Raw genomic sequence first — 24,256 nt, 5'->3', positions numbered from 1 at the left:
AAACTACAAGGTACTCACATAAATGTAAACAACTAAATGAAAATTTGATTATATGAGGAAACTATTTTTTCAGTATAATAATCTTGTGTGTTATGGCAGTTATGTCATTGTTTTAAAAGAGTCTTTAATCTTTAGGGCTACACACTGAATTTTTTTTTTTTTTTTTTTTTTGACAAACTATTTCAATGGGTCACAATCTTTACTTCAGAAAGTGTTTTTGTTGTTTTTTTTTTTAATTTATGAAGTATTTATTGATGATTCTTGGGTGTTTCTCGGAGAGGGGGATATGGCAGGGTCACAGGATAATCGTGGAGAGAAGGTCAGCAGATAAACACATGAACAAAGGTCTCTGGTTTTCCTAGGCAGAGGTTTTTTTGTGTGTGTGTGTGTGTGTGTGTGTGTGTGTGTGTGTGTGTGTGTGTGTGTTTTTGAGATAGGGTCTTGCTGTCTCGCCCAGACTAGAGTACAGTGGCCCGATCTTGGCTCACTGCAACCTCTGCCTCCCAGGCTTAAGCGATTCTCCTTCCTCAGCCTCCTGAGAAGCTGGGACTACAGGTGCCCACCACCATGCCCAGCTAATTTTTGTATTTTTAGTAGAGATGGGGTTTCACCATTTTGGCCAGACTGGTCTCAAACTCCTGACCTCAGGTGATCCACCCACCTTGGCCTCCCAAAGTGCTGGGATTACAGGCATGAGCCACCGTGCCCAGCCTGAATGTTATTTTTTCTAAGAGGGTTTTTTTTTTTTTTTAATTTTAAGTTCTGGGATACATGTGCAGAACGTGCAAGTTTGTTACATAGGTATACATGTGCCATGGTGGTTTGCTGCACCCATCAACCCATCATCTAGGTTTTAAGACCCACATGCATTAGGTATTTGCCCTAATGCTCTCCCTCCCCTTGCCCCCCATCCCTCAACAAGCAGTGGTGTGTGATGTTCCCCTCCCTGTGTCCATTTGTTCTCATTGTTCAACTCCCACTTATGAGTGAGAGCATGCAGTGTTTGGTTTTCTGTTCCTGTGTTAGTTTGCTGAGAATGGTGGCTTCCAGCTTCATCCATGTCCCTGCAAAGCACATAAACTCATTCTTTTTTATGGCTGCATAGTATTCCATGGTGTATATGTGCCACATTTTCTTTATCCAGTCTACCGTTGATGGGCATTTTGGTTGGTTCCAAGTCTTTGCTATTGAAAATAGTGTTGCAGTAAACATATGTGTGCATGTGTCTTTATAGTAGAATGATTTATAATCCTTTGAGTATATACTCAGTAATGGGATTGTTGGGTTAAATGGTATTTCTGGTTCTAGATCCTTGAGAAATTGCCACACTGTCTTTCACAATGGTTGAACTAATTTACACTCTCACCAACAGTGTAAAAGCGTTCCTATTTCTCCACATCCTCTCTAACATCTGTTATTTCCTGACTTTTTAATAATTGCCATTCTAACTGGCATGAGATGGTATCAGAAGTCACATTTTAATGTGAAATTTGGAGCATACAGAACATCCAAGCTAGAGGTGAGATCTCTTTGTGCTTTTGATTTGTATTTTCTCATGATTAGTGATGTTGAGCATCTTTTCATATGTTATAACATCATTCATAAATGGTGTTGGCCATATATATATATTTTTGGATAAATGCCTATTCAGGTCATTTGCCCAACTTTGTATTTTGAAAAAACTTAATTTATTGCTTTTGAGTTTTATGGGTTTCTTATATATTTTGGATAGTAACACTTATCAGGTACCAGATAGATGTTTGGCAAATACTTCTCCCATCATGTAGGCCACTGTAAATTTAGGGCCTTGGGCCTTATCATGTAAAATGCCAATATAGTTAAGTATAGCTATCTCACCCCTCCATCCTTGACGTACTTATAATTACAGCAGTCACTTGGTCACCCTACATACTTGCATCAATAGGGAACTTAATCACAATTAACATTGGGTGGTAATTTAAATAATTATGATGCCACTACATGCCCATCTGTTTCCACTCTGTTGATTGTCTCCTTTGCTGTTAAGAAGATTTTTAGTCTGAGGTAGTCTCATTTTTGCTTTTATTGCCCGTGCTTTTGGTGTCATACCCAAGAAATCATTGCAAAAACAAATGCTGTGAAGAGTTCCTCGTGTGTTTTTTTAGAAGTTTTATAGTCTCAGGTCTTATTTTTATGTTTTTATTTCATTTTGAGCGATTTTTGTGTTGTATAAAGGTTCAATTTCATGCTTTTGCATGTGGATATCCAGTTTTTCCAATACTGCTTATGGAAGAGACTGTTTTTCCCCCATTGTGTAGTTTTGGCACCTTTATCAAAGGTCATTTATTCATACATGTCTGGGTTTACTTCTGGGCTCTGTATTCTGTCTGTTTATATGTCTGTTTTTATGCCAGTACCATGCTGTTTTTATTACTGTATATTTATAATATATTTTGAAGTCAGATAGTATGAGGCTTCCAGCTTTATTCTTCTTTCTCAAGATTGTTTTGGCTGTTTGGGCCATTTGTGCTTCTTTATAAATTTTGAATTGTTTTTCTAATTCTGCTAATAATGCCACTGAGATTTTGTTAGGGATTCTATTGAATCTGTAGATTGCTTTGGATAGTATGGACATTTTAACAATATTAAGTCTTCTAATCTATGAATGAGATGTCTTTCCATTTATTTATGTCTTCTTTAATTTTTTTCAGCAAGGTTTTGTGATTTCAAGTGTACATGTCTTTAATTTTTTAAAGTTAAGATTATTCCTAAGTATTTTATTCTTTCTGATGCCATTGTAAATAGAATTGTTTTCTTATTTTTCAGGTGATTTATTGTTAGTATATAATTATGCATGTGACTTTTGTAGTTGATTTTGTATCCTGCAACTTTGTTGAATTCATTTATTAGCTATAACAGGTTTGTTTTTGTAGAATCTTCAGAGTTTTCTACAGATCAAGTCATCCGTGAACATAGATCATTTTACTTCTTCCTTTCTGATATGGACATTTTAATTTCTTTTTCTTGTCTAATTTCTCTGGCTAGGACTTCCCATACTGTTTTATAGAAGTGGATAAAATGGATATTCTTGCCTTGTTCCAGATCTTAGAGGAAAAGCTTTTAGTTTTTCATCGAGTACAATGTTAGCTGTGTACTTTTCCATACATGCCTGTACAATGTTGAGACAATTTTCTTGTATTCCTAGAATGTCAAGTATTTTTTACCAGAAAAGTGTGTTGGATTTTGTCAAATGCTTTTTCTACATCTATTGAGATGATTATGTAGTTTTTATCCTTCTGCCTGTGAATGTGATATATCACAATGATTGGTTTTTGAATGTTAAACTATCCTTGTATCATAGTAATTTCTTTTAGACCTTTTTATTTCTGAGTCATTAGTTATAATGTCTCCTTTTTCATTTCTGATTTTTGTTTTGTTTTTCATTTTCTCTTAGCTGCTCTAGTTAAAGGTTTGTCAATTTTGTTGATCTTTTCAAATACCAATTTGTATTGATTTTTAAATTGTCTATTCTCTATTTTATTACTGCTCCAATGTTTATGTCTTTTGTCTGTTGACTTTGAGTGTAGTTTGTTCTTCTCTCCCTCTAGTTCCTGAAGGTGTAAAGTCAGGTTGTTTATTTGAGATTTCTCTCTCTCTCTCTTTTTTTTTTTTTAATGTCAGTATTTATCTCTGTAAACTTCTCTTTTAGGACTGCTTTGCTGCATCCTATAAGTTTTGGTATGCTATGTTTTCATTTTTATGTCAAGGTATTTGCTAATTTCCCTCTTAGTTTCTTCTTTGATCCGATGGTTGGTGTTGTTTAGTTTCCATCTGCAGTCGTGAACCACATAAGAATGTTTTGGGCAATGATGGATCGCATATATGACAGTAGTCTCATATTACAATGGAGCTGAAAAATTCCTACTGTCTAGTGACTTTGTAGCCATCTAATGTCACATCGTAATGCATTACTCATGTGTTTGTGGTGATGCTGGTGTAAACAAACCTATGCATTACCAATCATGTAAAAGTATAGTACATGCAATTATGTATAGTACATAAAGTTGATAATGATGATAAAAGATTTCCTATACTACACTTTTTATCATTATATTAGAGTATACTTCTACATATATTTTTAAAAAGTTAGCTAACTGTGAAACAGCCTCAGGCAGTTCATTCAGGAGGTGTTCCAGAAGAAGGCATTGTGATCATAGGAAATGACAGCTCCATGTATGTTATTGCCCCTTCCAATGGGACAAGATATGGAGGGAGAAGACAATGATTATTGATTATCTTAACCATGTGATGACCTAGGCTAATGTTTGTGTTTGTGTCTTAGTTTTTAATAAAAAGTTTTTAAAGTAAGAAAAAATAATTTTAAAAATAGAAAAAGCTTATAGAATAAGGATATAAAAATTTTTGTATTTTTAGTAGAGATGGGATTTCACCATCTTGTCCAGGCTGGTTTTGAACTTCTGACCTCATGATCCACCCGCCTTGGCCTCCCAAAGTGCTGGGATTACAGGCGTGAGCCACCATGCCTGGCCTACGATGTAAAAATTTTTGTACAGCTGTACAATGTTTTTATGTTTTGAGCTAAGTGTTATTACAAAACAGTCAAGAAGTTAAAAAATTAAAAGTATAGAAAGTAAAAAAGTTACAGTAAGCTGTTTAATTTGTTATTAAAGAAATTTAAAAAAATAAATTTATTGTAGCCTAAGTGTGCAGTGTTTATAAAGTTTACAGTAGTGTACACTAATGTCTCAGGCCTTTACATTCACTCACCATTTACTTACTGACTTACCCAGAGAAACTCCTAGTTCTGCAAGCTCCATACATGATGAGTGCCCTAAACAAGTGAACCATTTTTTATCTTTTATGCCATATGTTTACTGTTTCTATGTTTAAATGTGTTTATATACACAAATACTTACCATTGTATTCCAGTTGCCTATAGCATTCAGTATAGTAGCATGCTGTACAGGTTTGTAGCATAGGAACAATAGGCTATCCAATATAGCCCAAGTGTATAGTAGGCTATACCATTCTAGGTTTGTAGAAGTACACTCTATGATGTTTGCACAATGACAAAATCACCTAACAACACATTTCTCAGAATTTGTCCCAATTGTTAAGTGATGAATGAGTGTATTTGTTAATTTTTCAGATTTCATTACATTATTGATAGCTAGTCTCATTCTATTGTGGTCAGAAAGATGCTTGGGGTGATTTCAATCTTAAATTTGTTAAGACTTGTTTTATGACCTAATATGTGAACTATCCTGGAGAATATTTTGTGTGCCCTTGAGAAGAATGTGTTTTCTGATGTGTTGGGTAGAATGTTCTGTGTGTGTTTGTTAGGTCCATATGGTCTATAGTGTGGTTCAAGTCAGTTTCTTAAATTGATTTTCTGTCTGGATATTCTATCCATTATTGAAAATAGGGGATTGAAATATCTTACATTATTGTGTTGCTATCTATTTCTCCCTTAAATTATGTCAATGTTTGCTTCATATATTTGGGTTCTCCAATGTTGGGTGTGTATATTTCTAATTGTTATATCTTCCTGATAAATTGAGCCCTTTTATCATTATATAGTCTCATCCTTTGTCTCTTGTAACAGTTTGTTTTGCTTTTAGATGCATATGAAATTATTTTTACTACAAACAAGATGTAGTCAAACCTGCTTTAGGAAGCTTCAGTCATTGTCTAACACAGATGTTCCAGGTGACTGCCCATTCTGTCAGACTCAAGGGGGCTCTCTCTTTTCATGTGGCCATCTATCAGCCTGTTTATGGTTTTCTCTTCTCGATAGCATCATCTACTGTGTCCTTGTCAAAACCTTTCCAGGTTTGGGTTTGTGTATTTTCCCAAGCCTCTCATTTCTTGGACAATTTCTTTCATCATTGTCAGTCAAATCTGGCATGGTCAGATTATCTCCACTAAGCTCTAGAATGAGGAAACCTTTTTGTTTAACACATCCTAAGAGAGGATTCTCCAATTCTACCTGGACATATGGAACAGTTCAACCCCCTACACATTAGGGGAAACTTATGTATCCGGTGATTAATATAATCATGAAAAGAAATAAAGTATCCAGTTACTAATACAATCATGAAAAGAAAATGAAAAGGACTTTCTTAGAAGATGGACCTAATCAATCCTTATCTATTCACTTTCTGATCCATTTCCTCACAACCATATCTAAAAAAGAAGATAGTAGATGGCAAAGATATAAAATTATCTCCCAATTGTTGTTCCAAAGCCCCCCCACTGCGAGTGCATCATCATTCAGTTGCTTTTAATATTGTATTGAACTTCACATTCACCTTTGTTTTATGCAGGTTTAACATAATTATATTAAAGATACTAAGCTTTCTTTAGCCAAAAATATGAACACTTTACATCAGTAACAATATTTCTGCTATATTTTTCTACAAAATTATAGTTTAACTGGTGATGCGGTAGAACCATATATAAAAAAAGCGGACCATATACATAAATATTTCAAACACAGGATATGATGCTTATTCAGAAGTTTACAGAATATTAATGATGCAAAGCAGAAGTTGAATTTAATCTAAACATTGAAGGATACTATAATGTGGTTCAAGAATGAGGAAAGGTTTTGATGATTTAGATAAGGGTAGAGTGTGAACAAGGTTCCTATAGCAGAAGTGAGCATATGTTGTGTGTGGAGCTCATAAGATGGTGTTGAAGAGGCTGACCTGACACTTGCATGTGGGGGAGGGATGGAAAAAGAAAACTGGATAGAGGTGGTGGAGGCAGAGTCAATTGACTTTAAGAGCCACATGGTGTGATCTGTAACTGAGAGGACCTTGTTGCTAAGCAGTGAGATCAAGAACTTAACCCTCTGTGAGATCTACAGAGATTTGTTTACTTTTGACATGTGAGATGTCAGTTCTTATATTTGTTTTTTGAGAGGGGCAGTACAGACCACTGATGAGCATGGCCATTAAAAGAACTATGGGCATAGTTGTTCAGTTTGCTGGTAAGTGATTTTTGTCCACTGAAGAGAGAAAGTTCTAGTGGCAAGGTGGAAGCCACGGGAGTATGTGAGAATAAAGGAAGATAAGTATTTTAAGGTTAGTAGAGATTTGAGCATGTTCATGTACTGGAGGTAAAGAGAAAGTAATGAAGGAAAAGTTGAGGATAAATCTGACAGTCGAGTCAATCTTCAAGTAGGTAAGGCTGTAGGATTCATAGCACAGATAGAGGAGCTATGAGCTGGAACTGGAGGAAGACACATCTTTCACTGAAATTGAATCCAAGATCCCAGGGAGAGATAAGAATGACTGTAGTTTCAGATAGGATTTTATTTTCAGAAAAGAAAGAGGGACAGAGTTTTCTCCAAAATCTTTCATTTTCATTATTTGGCTACTGCTCTTCCAGTGGATTTTGACTGTGACCCACAATAAGAAATTTAGCTTAGTTTACATTGAGACTCAGTGAGCATGGGAGTGTGCAGATACAAACACAGACACAGAAAATTAAATATAAACTCTGGTTACAGTGTGTGAAGGTCTTGCTAAGGATCTGTGTAAAACCCTCTGATATTTTCTACACAATTGTGTTTCCTTTGGTTGTGGCCCGCCACGTTGATTTACAGTTTGTGACCTGAGTTTGAGAAACACAAAATTAGGCTGTGACTGTGAGTGAGGGGACAGATCATAAGGTAGGGTGTTGATGAGTTTTAAATTGTTACTGGAATTAGAAGAAAGAGTTAATAACTGATGCAGAGGAAGATTCTCACAGTGGTTGAAATCCCAGTAATATTAGAGGGAAGGCCTTCGGAATACACCCGTTCACAAAATTAATGGGAAGGCAATGTTCCTTTAAGACTTGGCTTTGGAGTAATGCATTGATGACAAGGACTGGCCTATCACAGATTCTTTGGAATAAACTTTTGTATTATAACCTCATCATATTTCTGACTATATGTAATATAGGTTTTATCTTCTCTACAAGGCTTTTTCTTTCATGATCCTCTCTCAATTCACCCATTTCCATCTTAATATTCCAAACTCTATGACACATGCCAAGGATATTATGAGGAGAGCTATGGAGAGGAAATCTAAATTGGGATTTCACCTCTATCAGATATACTTTCCCTAAGAGGTCTCATCTAGTGATCCTGATTTCTCTTTGTGGCATCTGGTGGCCATTAGTTCTGGACACCTACACGGAGGGATACAGGTTTTCTTGACATCATAATGCTAAGGATGTTGCAGATGCTCATTTGTGCTCTTAGAATATTGAGGCCACCAGTATGTGTTAACAACGTGTCTCCAAATTTGTTTTAACATTTTGGTTTCAAATATTGAGCAAATCATTAACAACATTTTTTTTCCTTTATTTATTTATTTATTTTTTTTTTATTTTTTATTTTTTTATTATTATACTTTAGGTTTTATGGTACATGTGCGCAATGTGCAGGTAAGTTACATATGTATACCTGTGCCATGCTGGTGCGCTGCACCCACTAACTCGTCATCTAGCATTAACAACATTTTTAAGTGAAAGTCAGGAACTGAGCAAAGTTAGCTTTTACTTGAGCCAAAATTTGTTTTCAACAGTAATGAGGTTTTTAAATCTACTCAAATTGTGGTCTTCTGAACATTATAATGAATGGACTCTAGGCTTAAGCTCCTCTGTGTAGGCTTTCTTTGGAACATTGAGATTGAAATGTATAGATCCAGGTAACTCATCAGCCATGTGAAAAGTAGAATCAAATCTGTATTGACATGACCAGGAGGAGCCTCTTATGATAGAGATCATGATGCTAGTTGGCTGTGTGCCCTGTCCCAAAACAGCTGCCTCACTCCCTGTTACCCCATCACATGCCTTCCTTCCTTGGAATGCCCAGGGCTTTTCTGCAGATAAGAATATATTATAGAATTAAAAAGTCTTGTTTGGAGGAGGTTTCTCAATACTAATAAGCCCTTTTAGTGGGGCTTTTTTGACTATCAATTTAGAGCAGAATTAGGTATACATAAAATGTCTGGGATAGGAGAGGGGAGATGGAGCAAACTACACGAATAAAGGAACAAAAAATGGTGGATTTTGGATGTGTTGTCCATATACTTATTGAATGTGCAGGTTGCCAATAGGTTTTTGGTTCGAAGAAAGATTTGTGTCAGAATCCAGTGTCTTTAAAATGAACAATTTTGCCCAGTATGACAGCTCATGCCTGTAATCCCAGTACTTTGGAGGCTGAGACAAGAAGATCACTTGAGACCAGGAGTTTGAGACCAGCCTGGGTAACATAGTGAGACTCCATCTCTATCCCCCCCCAAAAAAAAACAAAAAGAAAAATTAGCTGGCTGTTGCAGTGCATGCCTGCAGTTCTAGCTACTTGGAGGCTAAGGTGGGAGGATCTCGTGAGTCTAGGAATTTGAGGGTGCAGTGTGCTATGATTGTGTCACTGCACTACAGCCTGGGCAGCAGAGCAGTACCCCATCTGTAAAATAAAGAAATAATAAAAGAAATACATACATTAAAATAAAATGGAAAATTTCTAGCCATTTTACAAATTTAAAGAACAATATGTAATGAATCTTTAGGTATCCATCATGAAAATTTGGTAATAACTCACCTATGTGCAATCTCCCCCATCTGGAAATCTTCTTGGCCATATGTATTAAGAGAATCCTATGCATTTTATTGCTTCAAATATGGTCCAAATGCAGTAATCACTTTGCCTTTTTTCTCTCTCTCTTTCTCCCTTTCTATCCCACCCACCCCATCCTGGCTCTTTCAGTTTTTATTTTTAGCACTGCAGCTCTGATGGTCCAGCTCCACCAGGACACAGATCGCCAGATCCCTAAAGGTCAGCCATGCACCCTGAACAGCTCAGAGGGAGGAGCCAGACCAGCAGTGCCTCACACCTTGTTCTCTTCTGCTCTAGACAGATGGCTCCATAATGACAGCTTCATAATGGCAGTGGGTGAGCCCCTGGTGCACATCAGGGTCACTCTTCTGCTGCTCTGGTTTGGGATGTTTCTGTCTATTTCTGGCCACTCTCAGGCCAGGCCCTCCCAGTATTTCACTTCTTCAGAAGTGGTGATCCCTTTGAAGGTGATCAGCAGGGGTAGAGGTGCAAAGGCTCCTGGATGGCTCTCCTATAGCCTGCGGTTTGGGGGACAGAGATACATTGTCCACATGAGGGTAAATAAGCTGTTGTTTGCTGCACACCTTCCTGTGTTCACCTACACAGAGCAGCATGCCCTGCTCCAGGATCATCCCTTCATCCAGGATGACTGCTACTACCATGGTTATGTGGAGGGGGTCCCTGAGTCCTTGGTTGCCCTTAGTACCTGTTCTGGGGGCTTTCTTGGAATGCTACAGATAAATGACCTTGTTTATGAAATCGAGCCAATTAGTGTTTCTGCCACATTTGAACACCTAGTACATAAGATAGACAGTGATGATACACAGTTTCCACCCATGAGATGTGGGTTAACAGAAGAGAAAATAGCACACCAGTTGGAGTTGCAATTGTCATATAATTTCACTCTGAAGCAAAGTTCTTTTGTGGGCTGGTGGACCCATCGGCGGTTTGTTGAGCTGGTAGTGGTCGTGGATAATATTAGATATCTTTTCTCTCGAAGTAATGCAACAACAGTGCAGCATGAAGTATTTAACGTTGTCAATATAGTGGATTCCTTCTATCATCCTTTGGAGGTTGATGTAATTTTGACTGGAATTGATATATGGACTGCGTCAAATCCACTTCCTACCAGTGGAGACCTAGATAATGTTTTAGAGGACTTTTCTATTTGGAAGAATTATAACCTTAATAATCGACTACAACATGATGTTGCACATCTTTTCATAAAAGACACACAAGGCATGAAGCTTGGTGTTGCCTATGTTAAAGGAATATGCCAGAATCCTTTTAATAGTGGAGTTGATGTTTTCGAAGACAACAGGTTGGTCATTTTTGCAGTTACTGTGGGCCACGAGCTTGGTCATAATTTGGGTATGCTACATGACACCCAGTGGTGTGTGTGTGAGCTACAGTGGTGCATAATGCATGCCTATAGAAAGGTGACAACTAAATTTAGCAACTGCAGTTATGCCCAATATTGGGACAGTACTATCAGTAGTGGATTATGTATTCAACTGCCTCCATATCCAAGGAATATATTTAGACTGAAGTACTGTGGGAATCTAGTGGTTGAAGAAGGGGAGGAATGTGACTGTGGAACCATACAGCAGTGTGCAAAAGATCCCTGTTGTCTGTTAAACTGTACTCTACGTCCTGGGGCTGCTTGTGCTTTTGGAATGTGTTGCAAAGACTGCAAATTTCTGCCATCGGGAACTTTATGTAGACAACAAGTTGGTGAATGTGACCTTCCAGAGTGGTGCAATGGGACATCCCATCAATGCCCAGATGATGTGTATGTGCAGGACGGGATCTCCTGTAATGTGAATGCCTTCTGCTATGAAAAGATGTGTAATAACCATGATATACAATGTAAAGAGATTTTTGGCCAAGATGCAAGGAGTGCATCTGAGAGTTGCTACCAAGAAATCAACACCCAAGGAAACCGTTTCGGTCACTGTGGTATTGTAGGCACAACATACGTAAAATGTTGGACCCCTGATATCATGTGTGGGAGGGTTCAGTGTGAAAATGTGGGAGTAATTCCCAATCTGATAGAGCATTCTACAGTGCAGCAGTTTCACCTCAATGACACCACTTGCTGGGGCACTGATTATCATTTAGGGATGGCTATACCTGATATTGGTGAGGTGAAAGATGGCACAGTATGTGGTCCAGAAAAGATCTGCATCCGTAAGAAGTGTGCCAGTATGGTTCGTCTGTCACAAGCCTGTCAGCCTAAGACCTGCAACATGAGGGGAGTCTGCAACAACAAACAACACTGTCACTGCAACCGTGAATGGGCACCCCCGTACTGCAAGGACAAAGGCTATGGAGGTAGTGCTGATAGTGGCCCACCTCCTAAGAACAACATGGAAGGATTAAATGTGATGGGAAAATTGGGTTACCTGTCACTATTGTGCCTTCTTCCTTTGATTGCTTTTTTATTATTTTGCTTACATGTGCTTTTTAAGAAACACACAAAAAGTAAAGAAGACGAAGAAGGATAAGAGAAATGGGAAAAAGGAGGAGACTAAATTTCGTACTTCATTTTTAATATCCAATTTTTCTTAATAGAAAAATATGAAGGCATGTCTCACTGTTTAAGTAAAACTTCGTGGACATTTCATGTCAGGATTGCAAGCATTAGCTATCACAGCAAAGGATTCCTAGCCTATTCTTACTTCCTCTACAGTGTCTTAAGCAATATTAAAGGTTCCTTTTCCCAGAAGTTGTATCTTTATATTTCCTGAGCAAAGGCACAGAAAAGATAGTTTCAAGCTTTGTCCCTCAGTTTTAACCCTCCTCTCTCTCTCTCTCTCTTTTTTTTTTTTTTTTTTTTCTGTACTATGTAATGTTCAGGATGTGCCTATACACAACTCATTTCTGTTTGGCACATTCAGCTGTGCCAAAGGGGGCAGTAGAAGTAGCCTGGAGTGATGATGAGGGAAGAAGGGAGCTTTCTTTCCTGTGTGCTTACCATGAGTGCCACCATTATTTTGGCTGGAAACATTCACTCTGGCAGTCATATTTGGTTTCAGATTCCAGTTCTGTTGTCACTTTTAGAACCACCCTCATTTTTCCTTAGAAATACCAGCAGCAGTTGGACACTGACCTCCTCAGGGGTCCGGGAGTGAGCAGGGTTGTGGTCCTCTGAGTTCTTGAAGCAGCAGCAGCTGTTCACTGTACTGTCTTTAGAGGTCTGGGTCCTTGCTCTGCAGGGAATGTTCTTTAATCATCTCCACTCTAGTAAACCCAACTTCTTTCTTCTCTTCTCCTGGCCCTAGGAGTGTTAGGTGCCTTCTGTAGCTACTTTGTTGTTGGTTGAGTTCTCCAGAAGCAGATACTGAATTGGAGTTTCAAGTACAAGATTTTGTTAGGGACCAACGGCTGTGAAAAAAGGCAAGGAAGTTGGTTGTGCAGATGAGAAATACAAGTACAGGCGTACCTTGGACATAATATAGGTTCAGTTCCAGACCACTACGATAACAGGAATATCATAATAAAATGAGTCACACAAAATTTTTGGTTCCCAGTACATAAAAAAGTTATATTTACGCTATACTGTAATCTGTTAATATGTAGCATTATGTCCAAAAATGCAATACCTTAATTAAAAATATTTTATTGCTAAGAAATAGTAATAATCCTCTGAGCCTTTAATGAGCCATATGTTTTTGCTGGTGGAGGTTCTTGCCTCATTGTTGACAGATGCTGACTCTTCAGGGTGGTGGTTGCTGAAGGTTGGGGTGACTGTGGCAATTTCTTAAAATAGGACAACAATTAAGTTGCTGCATCGATTGACTCTTCCTTCCACAAATATTTATCTAGCATGTGATGCTGTTTGATAGGATTTTACCCATAGTAGAACTTCTTTCAAAATTTGAGTCACTCATCTCAAATTCTACCACTGCTTTATCAACTAAGTTTATGTAATATATTAAGTCCTTTGTTGTCATTTCAACATTGTTGACAGCATCTTCATCAGGAATCAATTCCATTTCAAAAAACCATTTTCTTTGCTCATCTATAAGAAGCAACTCCTCAACCATTCAAGATTTATCATGACATTATGGCAATTCAGTCATATCCTCAGGCTCCACTTTTAATTCTACTTCTCTTGCTATTTCCACAACATCTGCAGTTCTTTCCACCACTGAAGTCATCTGTGAAGGTTAGACTCAATGTCTTCCAAACTCCTTTTAATGTTAATATTTTGACCTGCTCACATAAATCAGGAATGTTCTTAATGACATCTAGAATGGTGAATACTTTCCAGAAAGGTTTCAATTGATTTGCCCAGATCCATCAGTGGAATTACTATCTATGGCAGCTATAACCTTATGAAATATATTTCTTAAATACAAAGACTTGAAAGTCAAAATTACTCCATCCATGGGCTGCAGAATGGATGTTGTGTTAACAGGCATGAAAACAACATTAATCTCCTTGTACATCTCCATCAGAGCTCTTGGGTGGTCAGGTGTATTGTCAGTGAACAGTAATATTTGAAAAGATACCATTTTTTTTTTCTGAGCAGTAGGTCTCAACAATGGGCTTAAAATATTCAGTAAACCATGCTGTGAACAGATATGCTGTCATCAAGGGCTTTGCTGTTTCATTGACAGAACACAGGCAGAGTAGACTTAGCATCAACCTTAAGGGCCTTCAGATTTTTGGAATGACAAAGGAGCATTGGTTTCAATTTAAATTCACCACCTGCATTAGTCCCTAACAAAACCATCAGCCTGTCCTTTGAAGCTTTGAAGCCAGGCATTGACTTCTCCTCTGTAGCTGTGAAAGTCCTAGTCTTCTTCCAATAGAAGGCTGTTTCATCTACACGGAAAATCTGTTGCTTGCTGTAGCCACCTTCATCAGTGACCTTAGCTAGACCTTCTGGATAACTTGCTGCAGCTTCTACATCAGCACTTGCTGCTTCATCTTGCACCTTTATGTTATGGAGATGGCTTTTTCCTTAACCCTCATCAACCAACCTGTGCTAGCTTCAAATTTTTTCTCTGCAGATTCCTTACCTCTGTCTGCTGTCATAGAATTGATGAAAATTAGGATCTTGCTCTGGATTAGGCTTTGAGTTAAGGGAATGTTGTGGCTTGTTTAATTTTCTGTCCAGACCACTCAAACATTCTGTATATCAGCAGTAAGGCTGTTTTGCTTGCTTATCATTTGTGTGTTCACTGGAGTAGCACTTTTAATTTTCTTCAAGAATGTGTCCTTTGCATTCATAACTTTGGCTGTTTGGTACAAGAGGCCTAGCTTGGCTTTTGACATGCCTTTCTCATTAAGCTTAATCATTTTTAGCTTTTGATTTAAAGTGAGAAACGTAAGACTCTTCCTTTCACTTGAACACTTAAGCTATGGTAGGGTTATAAATTAATGGGCCCAATTTCCATCTTATATCTTAGGGAATAGGGAGGCCCAAGGAGAGGGAAAGAGATGGGGAAATGGTCAATTGGTGGAGCAGTTGGAATACACATAATTTTTTTTGCTTAAGTTTGTCTTCTTATATGGTTGGGATTTGTGGCACCCCAAAACAATTATTATGGTAACGTCAAAGTTGACTGATCACAGATCACCACAACAGATATGATAATAATAAAGATTGAAATATTGTGAGAATTACCAAAATGTGACACAGAGACACAAAGGAAGCACTTGCTATTGAAAAAATGGTGCCAACAGATTTGCTCAACAAAAGATGGCCACAAACCTTCAATTTGTAAAACAAAAGCAAAAGAGTATCTGTGAAGCACAATACATTGAAGTGTGATAAAATTAGATATACTTGTATATTGCAGCTTCGGCCAATCTGGCAGTGAGCTCTGGACTGAATATTGCTTGACAAATTTGTCTGAGTTGGGCCAGAATGGTCTGGTCTTCCTCCCTTCAGTTTGTTCATTCCCTTGGATGTGGGAGAAGGGCATGAGCTTGGTAGGATGCCTCTTTGTAACTGACGCTGACCCCAAAGAGCTAACATCTGGATGCTGTCTTCTGATCATAATTCCTGCAGATGGTCAGAAAGTCCTCTCTTGAAGGAGGAACCAAGAGGCATATTTGTGTATTCTACAGTCCAATATTTGCACTGCTCTGACCCACTTTTTTGATATATATTGTGGGAACAATGCTTCCAGGGTTATGGTGGACATCCCTTTCTGTGGGGAACCTTAGAAGAAGGAAGTTAATGGGATAAACCATAGTCCCTCTGTAGCATTTGGGATTGAGGCTGAAATGGATACTTACTGTCTCACTCCTCCACTGTCCATTCTAGTTTCCTTGACTGTGTGATATGACCCAGGTCTTTATCTCCAAAAGGCCTGAGCACCGGGTCATCATGCCCTTCTCAGGCTGTGATTGCTGAACCTGTCCATTTATATTCACAATCAGGCTGGGGAGTACCATTAGGCACCTAAGGAGATCACCTGGGTTCTATGCATACACCCTTATGTTTCCATCTTGTAACAGAAGCCCTGCCTCCTCCTGATGATTAGGGTCAATCACTTCTGTCAAGAATGAGATCATCTTCTTGGTTGGTGCAAGGACACAGTGAGTTCTAGTGGCAGCTTTAGCTTATAATTTATTGGGACTCTAGCTTTGCCCTGGTGACAATATGACCCGTTTAGGGACCAGGACCTTTGGGCCACAGAATCCAGAGTTGCAGTAGGCAAGAAGCACAAACTACCCCAATGAGTCACTGTGAGTGACAGTAAGTGGGGCCACTTCTGTTTCCAGGCCTTGGTTCCCAGACCCATGTAAAGATCTGTAGTTCAGTGCACACAATTCATTCTGTGAAAAGGTAGTATATTGCCTCTGAACAAGTGCTTCAGCTTTAGCTCAGTTGCACCATCAGTAGATATTTCCAATGCTTTATTAGGCTGGCAGCCCCTAGATTATGTTGTCTGATATACAGCCAGTATATACCATGTTCCTTGGTCCCCTTCCAAAACTTCTTCACTGTAAAGTGGTACCTTGGTCTGATATGATATTATATGGAAACACCAGACCAGTGGGTCAAATACTCCAAATGTCTTTGTATATTGGTGCTCACTGAGGCTCACTGCCTTACCTCAGTGAGATAAGGCAAATTCATATCAAGAATATGTGTTTATTACTGTAAGAATGAACCACTGGCCCTTCCAGGATGATAATGACCAATTGTAGTCAATTTCCCTCTACGTGTTCTTCTAGAAATTATGCCAGATTAGGGGATCAGCTTGGTCTTTATTGTTAGTTGGCTGATGGCATGCCTCTGCTGCAGAATCCCAGAGGCATACACTGTGATTCTTTCTCTGGGGCTTACCATAAACTCCACTCAACAACCTTTTCTGTCACAGATACTTTCAACATCATAGGGTCTACTAGAGAGTATGACCCCAGTGGAAGGCTGTTTGCATCACAACCTGGACCTGGTGCAGAGCTCTTTCCTTCTATGGTTTCCACTCAAAGATGACATCATTATATGTTACCAAATATAAGGACCAGAGTTGTGGTCCTAGGTGTCAAATTTGCTGCCTCCAGGAACCAAAGCAATCCCCAGGCACTGTGTTTCCTTCTTCATGATAGGAGATGCACAAAGGAGTAATTTGGCCTTACTTTGGAAGGGATAACCCAGCATATTCCTGGCTCTTAGAAAACTAAAAATTTTACTGACACAGCATGTCCTTGATTACAATGTATTATTTTTCACAGAGCTTATCTTCCATTCTCAGAGCTCATGTGTTTTACCAAGGCCTTCAATGTCATTACCACGTCTTGTACACCTGGCTTGATCAACATAATGTCATCAATGTACTCGATCAGTGTGATGTTCTGTGGGATATCCAGACAGTCCTCTCACTATACTATGTTATGACAGAGGGTAGAAGAATTATCATAGCCCTGTGTCCATAAGACCAGTAACCCACTGTAAGTCAGAGTGTTGCTAAGACTTTATTTATTACCCTGTCCTCATATATGTCTTCATTCTAACAGGAAGGCCATCAAAATGTTTTGAGTACTTGGACATTAATGTCAACTCAGTCCCTGTGTTCAATAGTCCTTGAAATGTATAGATATTCCCCCTTCCTTATGCACAGCTATGTAAGTGGCCACAGTTCCCTTTGGTGAAGGGCTGGGGGAATCATTATTATTTATATATTTGCCATGGTTTTATAGCATCCTGGGCCCAAGGCTCTGTCTATGTCATCAGGGAGTGAGTTCCAGGTTTGAAAGAAGTTCAAGTCCATAAACTGGAAAAGTGATTAACTTTTGGGGAGGCAACTGCTTTTTGCTTCCCAGTCATCTGTCTTTGGCTTCTTCTGTTGGCATAAAGTAAGTATCCTTGTTGGCTCCCTATCTATTTTGCCCTTAAGGATTCTAGAATCCTTCTACTACCATCTCCTTAGGTCTTGGCTGCCATTCTGACCTTGCCAGTCTTTATGACAATTGCGACTTCTTATTCTTATTCCTTGGGATGGTTATGTATTGCTTGCTGACCTCTAGGTGTCAGAGTCATATTAACACCAATGCTATCAGCGAGCAAAGTTCTGTAACACCCTCTCCTACTCTGAGCCTGGCTTGCAAAGACTCAATAGTGGACCTTTTGGTAATCCCAGTGCTCCTCTTATTAGCACATTCTTTATGCCTTTGGTAAATGGTGTATTTTCTGGACATTCCTATGGAACATTATCTTCTGAAGGCCATGTATAATTCCATTTCAGCATGCCCATTTCCATGAACGTTTTAATCCCATAATCATTCATTATGGCAATTCTGGCATTTCAGCTTCTCTGTATGAGCATTACTTTTTCCATGCTTCTAGCAGCCATCCCAGGAACAAATTTACAGCATGCCCTAGGGTCCTTGCCAAGGTGTAAAATCCTATATTTTGGGAGAGTGAACATTTTTCCCTTCCCAATTTAATGTTTGCCATTTGATTATGCATCTCAATGTAGTGCCTTTTCTCTGAGCATGCTGAGCACTTTTCCAGTTGATTATGCTGTGACTCAATCCTAGCTTTATGCCTACTGGCCAAAAAAGGAGGTGGGGGAAGACTCTGCAAAAGACATCTATTGCCTCATGGTGGAGTGGCGTCTGCATTCTCCTTCACTATACAGGGGTGAATCACTCCCGTGGATGAGTATATGGAGCATGAGTGTTCAAAGGATCTAGTCAGATGTTCCCATCCTATGTGTTAGAGTCTCAGGTTTTCTCCACCAAGGTCCTGATTACAGCGCTCCCTTGGTTGGGCATTTAACTTTTATTAATTTATTTATTTTTAGGTTCAGCCACTTGGATTTCTTTACCCTCCCCGGGAAGGAAATGAGGATCACTTTGTATGCAGTCAGAGAGGACAGTGACATTCATGCCTGGATTTTAATTGCCTGTTGCTCACCATCAGCTGTTCACTATCTTGCTGTAGTATATCAAAGGCACTTAGCAATCCAATGCTTTTATTATTCTAGCTCCGATTTCCTCCTTACCTCTTGTGATAGGCAGAATTCTAAGATGCCCCCCTTGCATCCCATCCCCCTGGTATCTGCCTTTATGTATTCTTCTCCCCTCAAGCTTGAGTGAGACCAGTAACTTGCTTCTAACCAGACTATGGCAAATGTGGGAATTTTGCAGATGTCATTAAGGCCCTTAACTAATTGACTTTAAGTTAATCAAAAGGGAGATTTTCCTGGGTAGGACCAGGTGGTCCCTTTTAAGAAGGGTCTGGAGGTAAGACTTAAAGCTGCAGACACTTCTGTTGGTGGCTTTGAAGAAGCCAGCGGCCATGAGTTCTACAACTGCCAGAAAATGAAACCCGCAACAACCTGAGTGAGCTTGGAAGCCGATCTTTCCCCAGTCCAGCCTTTGATGAGAATGCAGCTCAGCTAGTGCCTTGATTGTAGCCTTGTGGGACCCTGAGCCAAAGACCTAGCTAAGCCTGCCCCAACTCCTCACAAATGGAAACTGTGAGATAATAAATGTATTTTGCTTAAGACACTGAGCTTGTGGTAATTTGTTATATAGTTTAGAAAATGAATACAACTCAAACCCTTGCCCTGTCTCCTCTGTCAGTGATTTCTTCCTCAGTGGCACATATCCCTAGTCACTACTTATGAGAGTTTTAACCATTGGAATGTCCACCTTGTGCCAGGGGCTGTTTGTGCTCCACCTATCACCAGAAATAGAGTCCCTGTTACCAGTTCTTGGGGGAAGGCTAACTCACTGAAGCTGTGTCAAACCGTGAAGTAGCTGAAAGCTCAAGTCTGGCTGCTGACCCCTGGGGACACCTTGTCTTTCCATGAGAGGGAAACTGGGCTTCTCATCTTCTGTTACATTTTTGTTATCTTAGTGTTTCCTTTCCACGTTTCAGTCCTCTGATACTTGTTTAGCCACTTTTGTATTTAACCATTCTGTATATTGAATTATTGCTTTTAAAGTAACTGACATGTTTTGGTTTTCCTATCTGGGTAATGACATATAGCATCTTGAATATATTCTTTCAATTTTTAGCAGGCATGATGTCCTTTTGTCACTCTTTGGCTTCATGGTGCTCTTGTATAATCCTTGAAGTCCACAGACATGCATGGAGAATTGGCTTCTAGGAAGCCTGTCATTAGGTAGCTGGGATTCACCCATTCAATTCTCCTCAAAGTTTATATGTAACTCAAACTGATAGAAGTACATAGGTCTTTAGTTCCTCAGAGGTCCTAATCTTAAAGTGACTAGGGTACTGGTGTCATAACCTTGATGGGGACTCGAGCACAGTGAGCAAGGTAGAACCCCACTAATCAACATTAGGGAACAAGCTAGCCTCTAATCTCAGGAGAAAGCAGAGAAAATAAAACTTACACATAAGTGCAAGGAACAGCTGGCTAGGAGGAAGAGGAATTTTATATCGAGCCCAGGATGTTAGTCTAAAGCTGTTTAGCCAACATCAGTCTCCATTCTAGAAAGAGGTGCCAGCGTTGGACCTTCCTGCTTGGGTTACAGCTGGAGCTACAGGAAGAATGCAGAGACTGGGGAGACAGGGACTGACAGAATAGGGAAACCACTCACTTTGGACATGGGTATAGGTGGCTAAGTGACCAAAACAAAACAAAAAAACAAAAAACCTTCCCTTCCATTCTCATGTGAATTTCTTTTTAAAAAGTTTTTATTTAGATTCAGGGGGTCCATGTGTATGTTTGTTACATGGGTGTATCTCATACTGATGGGATTGGGCTACTAGTGTGTCCATTAGTGAACATTATACCTGATAGGTAACTTTTCAACTCACCCCACTTCCATCTTCCTCTGTTTTGGAGACCCTGGTGAGTATTGTTTCCTTCTTTATGTTCATGTGTACCCATTGTTTAGCTCCCACTCAAAAGTGAGAACATGCAATATTTGATTTTTTGTTTCAGTTAATTCACTTCCTCCTCCCTTTCACCCTCTGCTTTCTTTCTCCTCGTCCTATTTTTCCTTTTTCTCCTCTGGCTTCCCTTTCTTCTTCCTTCTGTTCTTTACCTTCCTTACGCTGTTCCTCTCTGTCTTCCCTGTTATTTTTTTTATTATACCAGAAGTAAAGACATGAACATTCGTTTTGTGAAACATTAAAATTTTGTAGATAGAATTGTAATCCCATTTTACTGTCCGCCTGTCAAGAGGAAACTTTATCAGCTATTTGGCAAGATTCCAGACTATTTCCTTTATACATACATTACAAAATAATACATAATTTTGATGGACATGTAGATGTCCATTATTTGGATTATTTTTGTTATCGTTATAGATTTTCATAGTACCCAGACTGTTCTATTTTATACTATCTATGCTTTTTCACCAGATTAAAAAATATCCTTTACTTTGTTTATGGTGACAGAATTTAAAATTTGTTAAGTAGTTGTATTTATTTTCTCTAACACTGAACTTTTTAAAAAAGATTCTTAGACAAGAATTTTTTTTTTTTTTTTGAGATGGAGTCTCGCTCTGTCTCCAGGCTGGAGTGCAGTGGCACAATCTCAGCTCACTGCAATCTCCGTCTCCTGGGTTCAAGCGATTCCCCTGCCTCAGCCTCCTGAGTAGCTGGGACTACAGGTGTGCACCACCATGCCCAGCTAATTTTTTGTATTTTAGTAGAGACAGGGTTTCATCATGTTGGCCAGGATGGTCTCAATCTCCTGACCTCGTGATCTGCCCCCCTCGGCCTCCCAAAGTGCTGGGATTATAGGCGTGAGCCACCGTGCGCAGCAGGAATTATTTTTCTACCTCAGATCATAAAGACATTCCTTATTTTTCTAGTGGTTTAAGAGTAGTTTTTTTTCATATTTAGGTCTTTATTCTTTTTGAAATACATTGTGTCTCTGTGATATATAGGTAGAATTTTATTTTTCCATATGGAAAGCCAATTTTGCCAAACCCTGATTTTATATGTGTGTGTATATATATACATGACTATTTCTAGGGATTTAAATCTTTTTTTTCTTTTTCTTTTTCTTTTTTTGAGATGGAGTCTCACTCTGTTGTCTGAGATGGAGTCTCACTCTGTTGTCCAGGCTGGAGTGCAGTGGTGAGATCTTAGCTCACCACAGCCTCTACCTTCCGGGCTCAAATGATCCTTCCACCTCAGCCTCCTGAGTAGCTTGGACAGCAAGCACATGCCACCATACCCGGTCAATTTTTCGTATTTTTAGTAGAGATGGGGTTTCACCATGTTGCCTAGGCTGGTCTTGAACTCTTAGACTCAAGCGATCTGCCTGCCTCAGCCTCCCGAAGTGCTGGGATTACAGGCGTGAACCACCTCACCCAGCCTATATTTTAAATCTTGATGTATGTTTGTCTGTTCCTATACCAATTCCACATTGTTTTAATTATCATACATTAAAAATAAATCTTGATATGTAGTTGGTATAGATGCCAATCCCCTTGTCTTGATTTTCTTTTCAATTTGTTTGGTTTTTACTTAATGTTTTACTCTTTCAAATATATAATTTTAATATTTTAAAATTTTCTTCAGGTTTTTTTGATTGAATGATTGAAAAAAATTGCATGTATTTAGGGTATACAATTTTTTTTTTTTTGAGACAGAGTCTTGCTCTGTTGCCCAGGCTGGAGTGCAGCGGTATGATCTTGGCTCACTGCAGCCTCCACCTTCCATGCTCAAGCGATCCTCCCACCTGAGCCTCCCAAATAGCTGGGACAACAGGCATGCACCACCACACCTGGGTAATTTTTTTTTTTTGGACTTTTGTAGAGATGGGGTTTTACCCTGTTGGCCCAGGCTGGTCTGGAACTCCTGGGCTCAAGTGATACACCTGCCTCAGCCTCACAAAGTGCTGGGATTACAAGCGTGAGCCACCACACTTGGCCTGATGTTTTGATATAGGTATACATTATGAAATGATTACCACAATCAACTTAATTGACATATCCATCACCTCACATAGTTTGAGTAAATTTGTCTATCCTATGAAATATTCCCTTGGGATTTTGACTAGAATTTGACTTGTTTTAATCACCAATATGATACATATCTCAATTTCCTAAATTCTTTTTTGTGCTTCAATAGTGTTTTAAAATATATCTCTAAAGGTATGCACATCCTTTTAAAAAATATTTATTCCTCAATAAGTGAAGACATTTTATTTTGCTAATGTGTGTATTTTTTTCTACTGCATTTTATAATTATTTCTTTTGTATAATAATGGTATTTACATTTGCATGTTGGTCTTGTATTTAGGAAATTTGTTTAGCTCTCATTAGTTTTAATGGTTAGTTTCAAGCTTTTTCTGTTTGATTTCCTATGTGGACAATCATATTATCTGCAAATAATGATATGTTTTCCTTCCACTGCAAGCATTATACCCCATTTTGTGTTCTTGGCATGTTTGTCAAAGGTCAATGGACCATAAATATGTGTTTATTTCTAAGCTCTCTATTATGTTCCATTGGTCTATGTGTCTGTTTTTATGCCATTACCATACTGTTTTGATTACTATACCTTTGTAGTATATTTTGAAATCAGGTAGTATGATGCCTTCTTCAGCTTTGTTCTTTATGCTCAAAATTGCTTTGGCTATTCTGTTTGTGTGTGTGTGTGTGTGTGTGTGTGTGTGGTTCCATACAAATTTTAGGGCCGTTTTTCTATTTCTATGAAAAATGCCATCAGGATTTTTTTTATTGTACTTTAAATTCTGGGATACATGTGCAGAACATGCAGGTTTGTTACATAGGTATGCACGTGCCGTGGTGGTTTGCTGCACTCATCACCCCGTCATCTATATTAGGTGTTTCTCCTAATACTATCCCTCCCCTAGCGCCCCCACCCCGCAACAGGCCCTGGTGTGTGATGTTCCCCTCCCTGTGTCCATGTGTTCTCATTGTTCAACTCCCACTTATGAGTGAGAACATGAGGTGTTTGATTTTCTGTTCCTGTGTTAGTTTGCTGAGAATGATGATTTCCAGCTTCATCCATGTCCCTGCAAAGAACAGCTGAGAATGATGATTTCCAGCTTCATCCATGTCCCTGCAAAGGACATGAACTCATCCTTTTTAATGGCTGCATAGTATTCCATGGTGTATATGTGGCACATTTTCTTTATACAGTCTATCATTGATAGGCAAAAAATGCCATTAGGATTTTGAGAGGGATTGCATTGAATCTATAGATTGCTTTGAGTA

At 38.9% G+C, this 24,256-nt stretch overlaps 1 protein-coding gene across 1 annotated transcript; it reads left to right on the top strand.

Annotated features, from left to right (window-relative positions):
• The first annotated feature begins 131 nt into the window (after positions 1-131).
• LOC100434962 (disintegrin and metalloproteinase domain-containing protein 20) lies at positions 132-19,594 on the top strand. Its single transcript, XM_054530256.2, has 2 exons — positions 132-6,994; positions 9,764-19,594. The coding sequence occupies exons 1-2, from the start codon at positions 6,946-6,948 to the stop codon at positions 12,118-12,120; spliced, it is 2,406 nt and encodes an 801-aa protein (XP_054386231.1). The 5' UTR covers positions 132-6,945; the 3' UTR covers positions 12,121-19,594.
• The last annotated feature ends 4,662 nt before the right edge of the window (positions 19,595-24,256 follow it).

Source organism: Pongo abelii, chromosome 15 (genome assembly GCF_028885655.2).
Source record: "Pongo abelii isolate AG06213 chromosome 15, NHGRI_mPonAbe1-v2.0_pri, whole genome shotgun sequence".
In the NCBI taxonomy this organism is placed as follows: Eukaryota; Metazoa; Chordata; class Mammalia; order Primates; family Hominidae; genus Pongo; species Pongo abelii.
This window is presented reverse-complemented; position numbering and strand designations above follow the sequence as displayed.

What these genes read in the sequence shown, in the direction of transcription:
- LOC100434962 (XM_054530256.2), top strand. Translation starts at nt 6,946, where the DNA reads ATGAGCATGGCCATTAAAAGAACTATGGGCATAGTTGTTCAGTTTGCT. An exon ending in CATAGTTGTTCAGTTTGCTG is followed by an intron (nt 6,995 to 9,763) that starts GTAAGTGATTTT and finishes TGGCTCTTTCAG; the next exon opens with TTTTTATTTTTAGCACTGCA.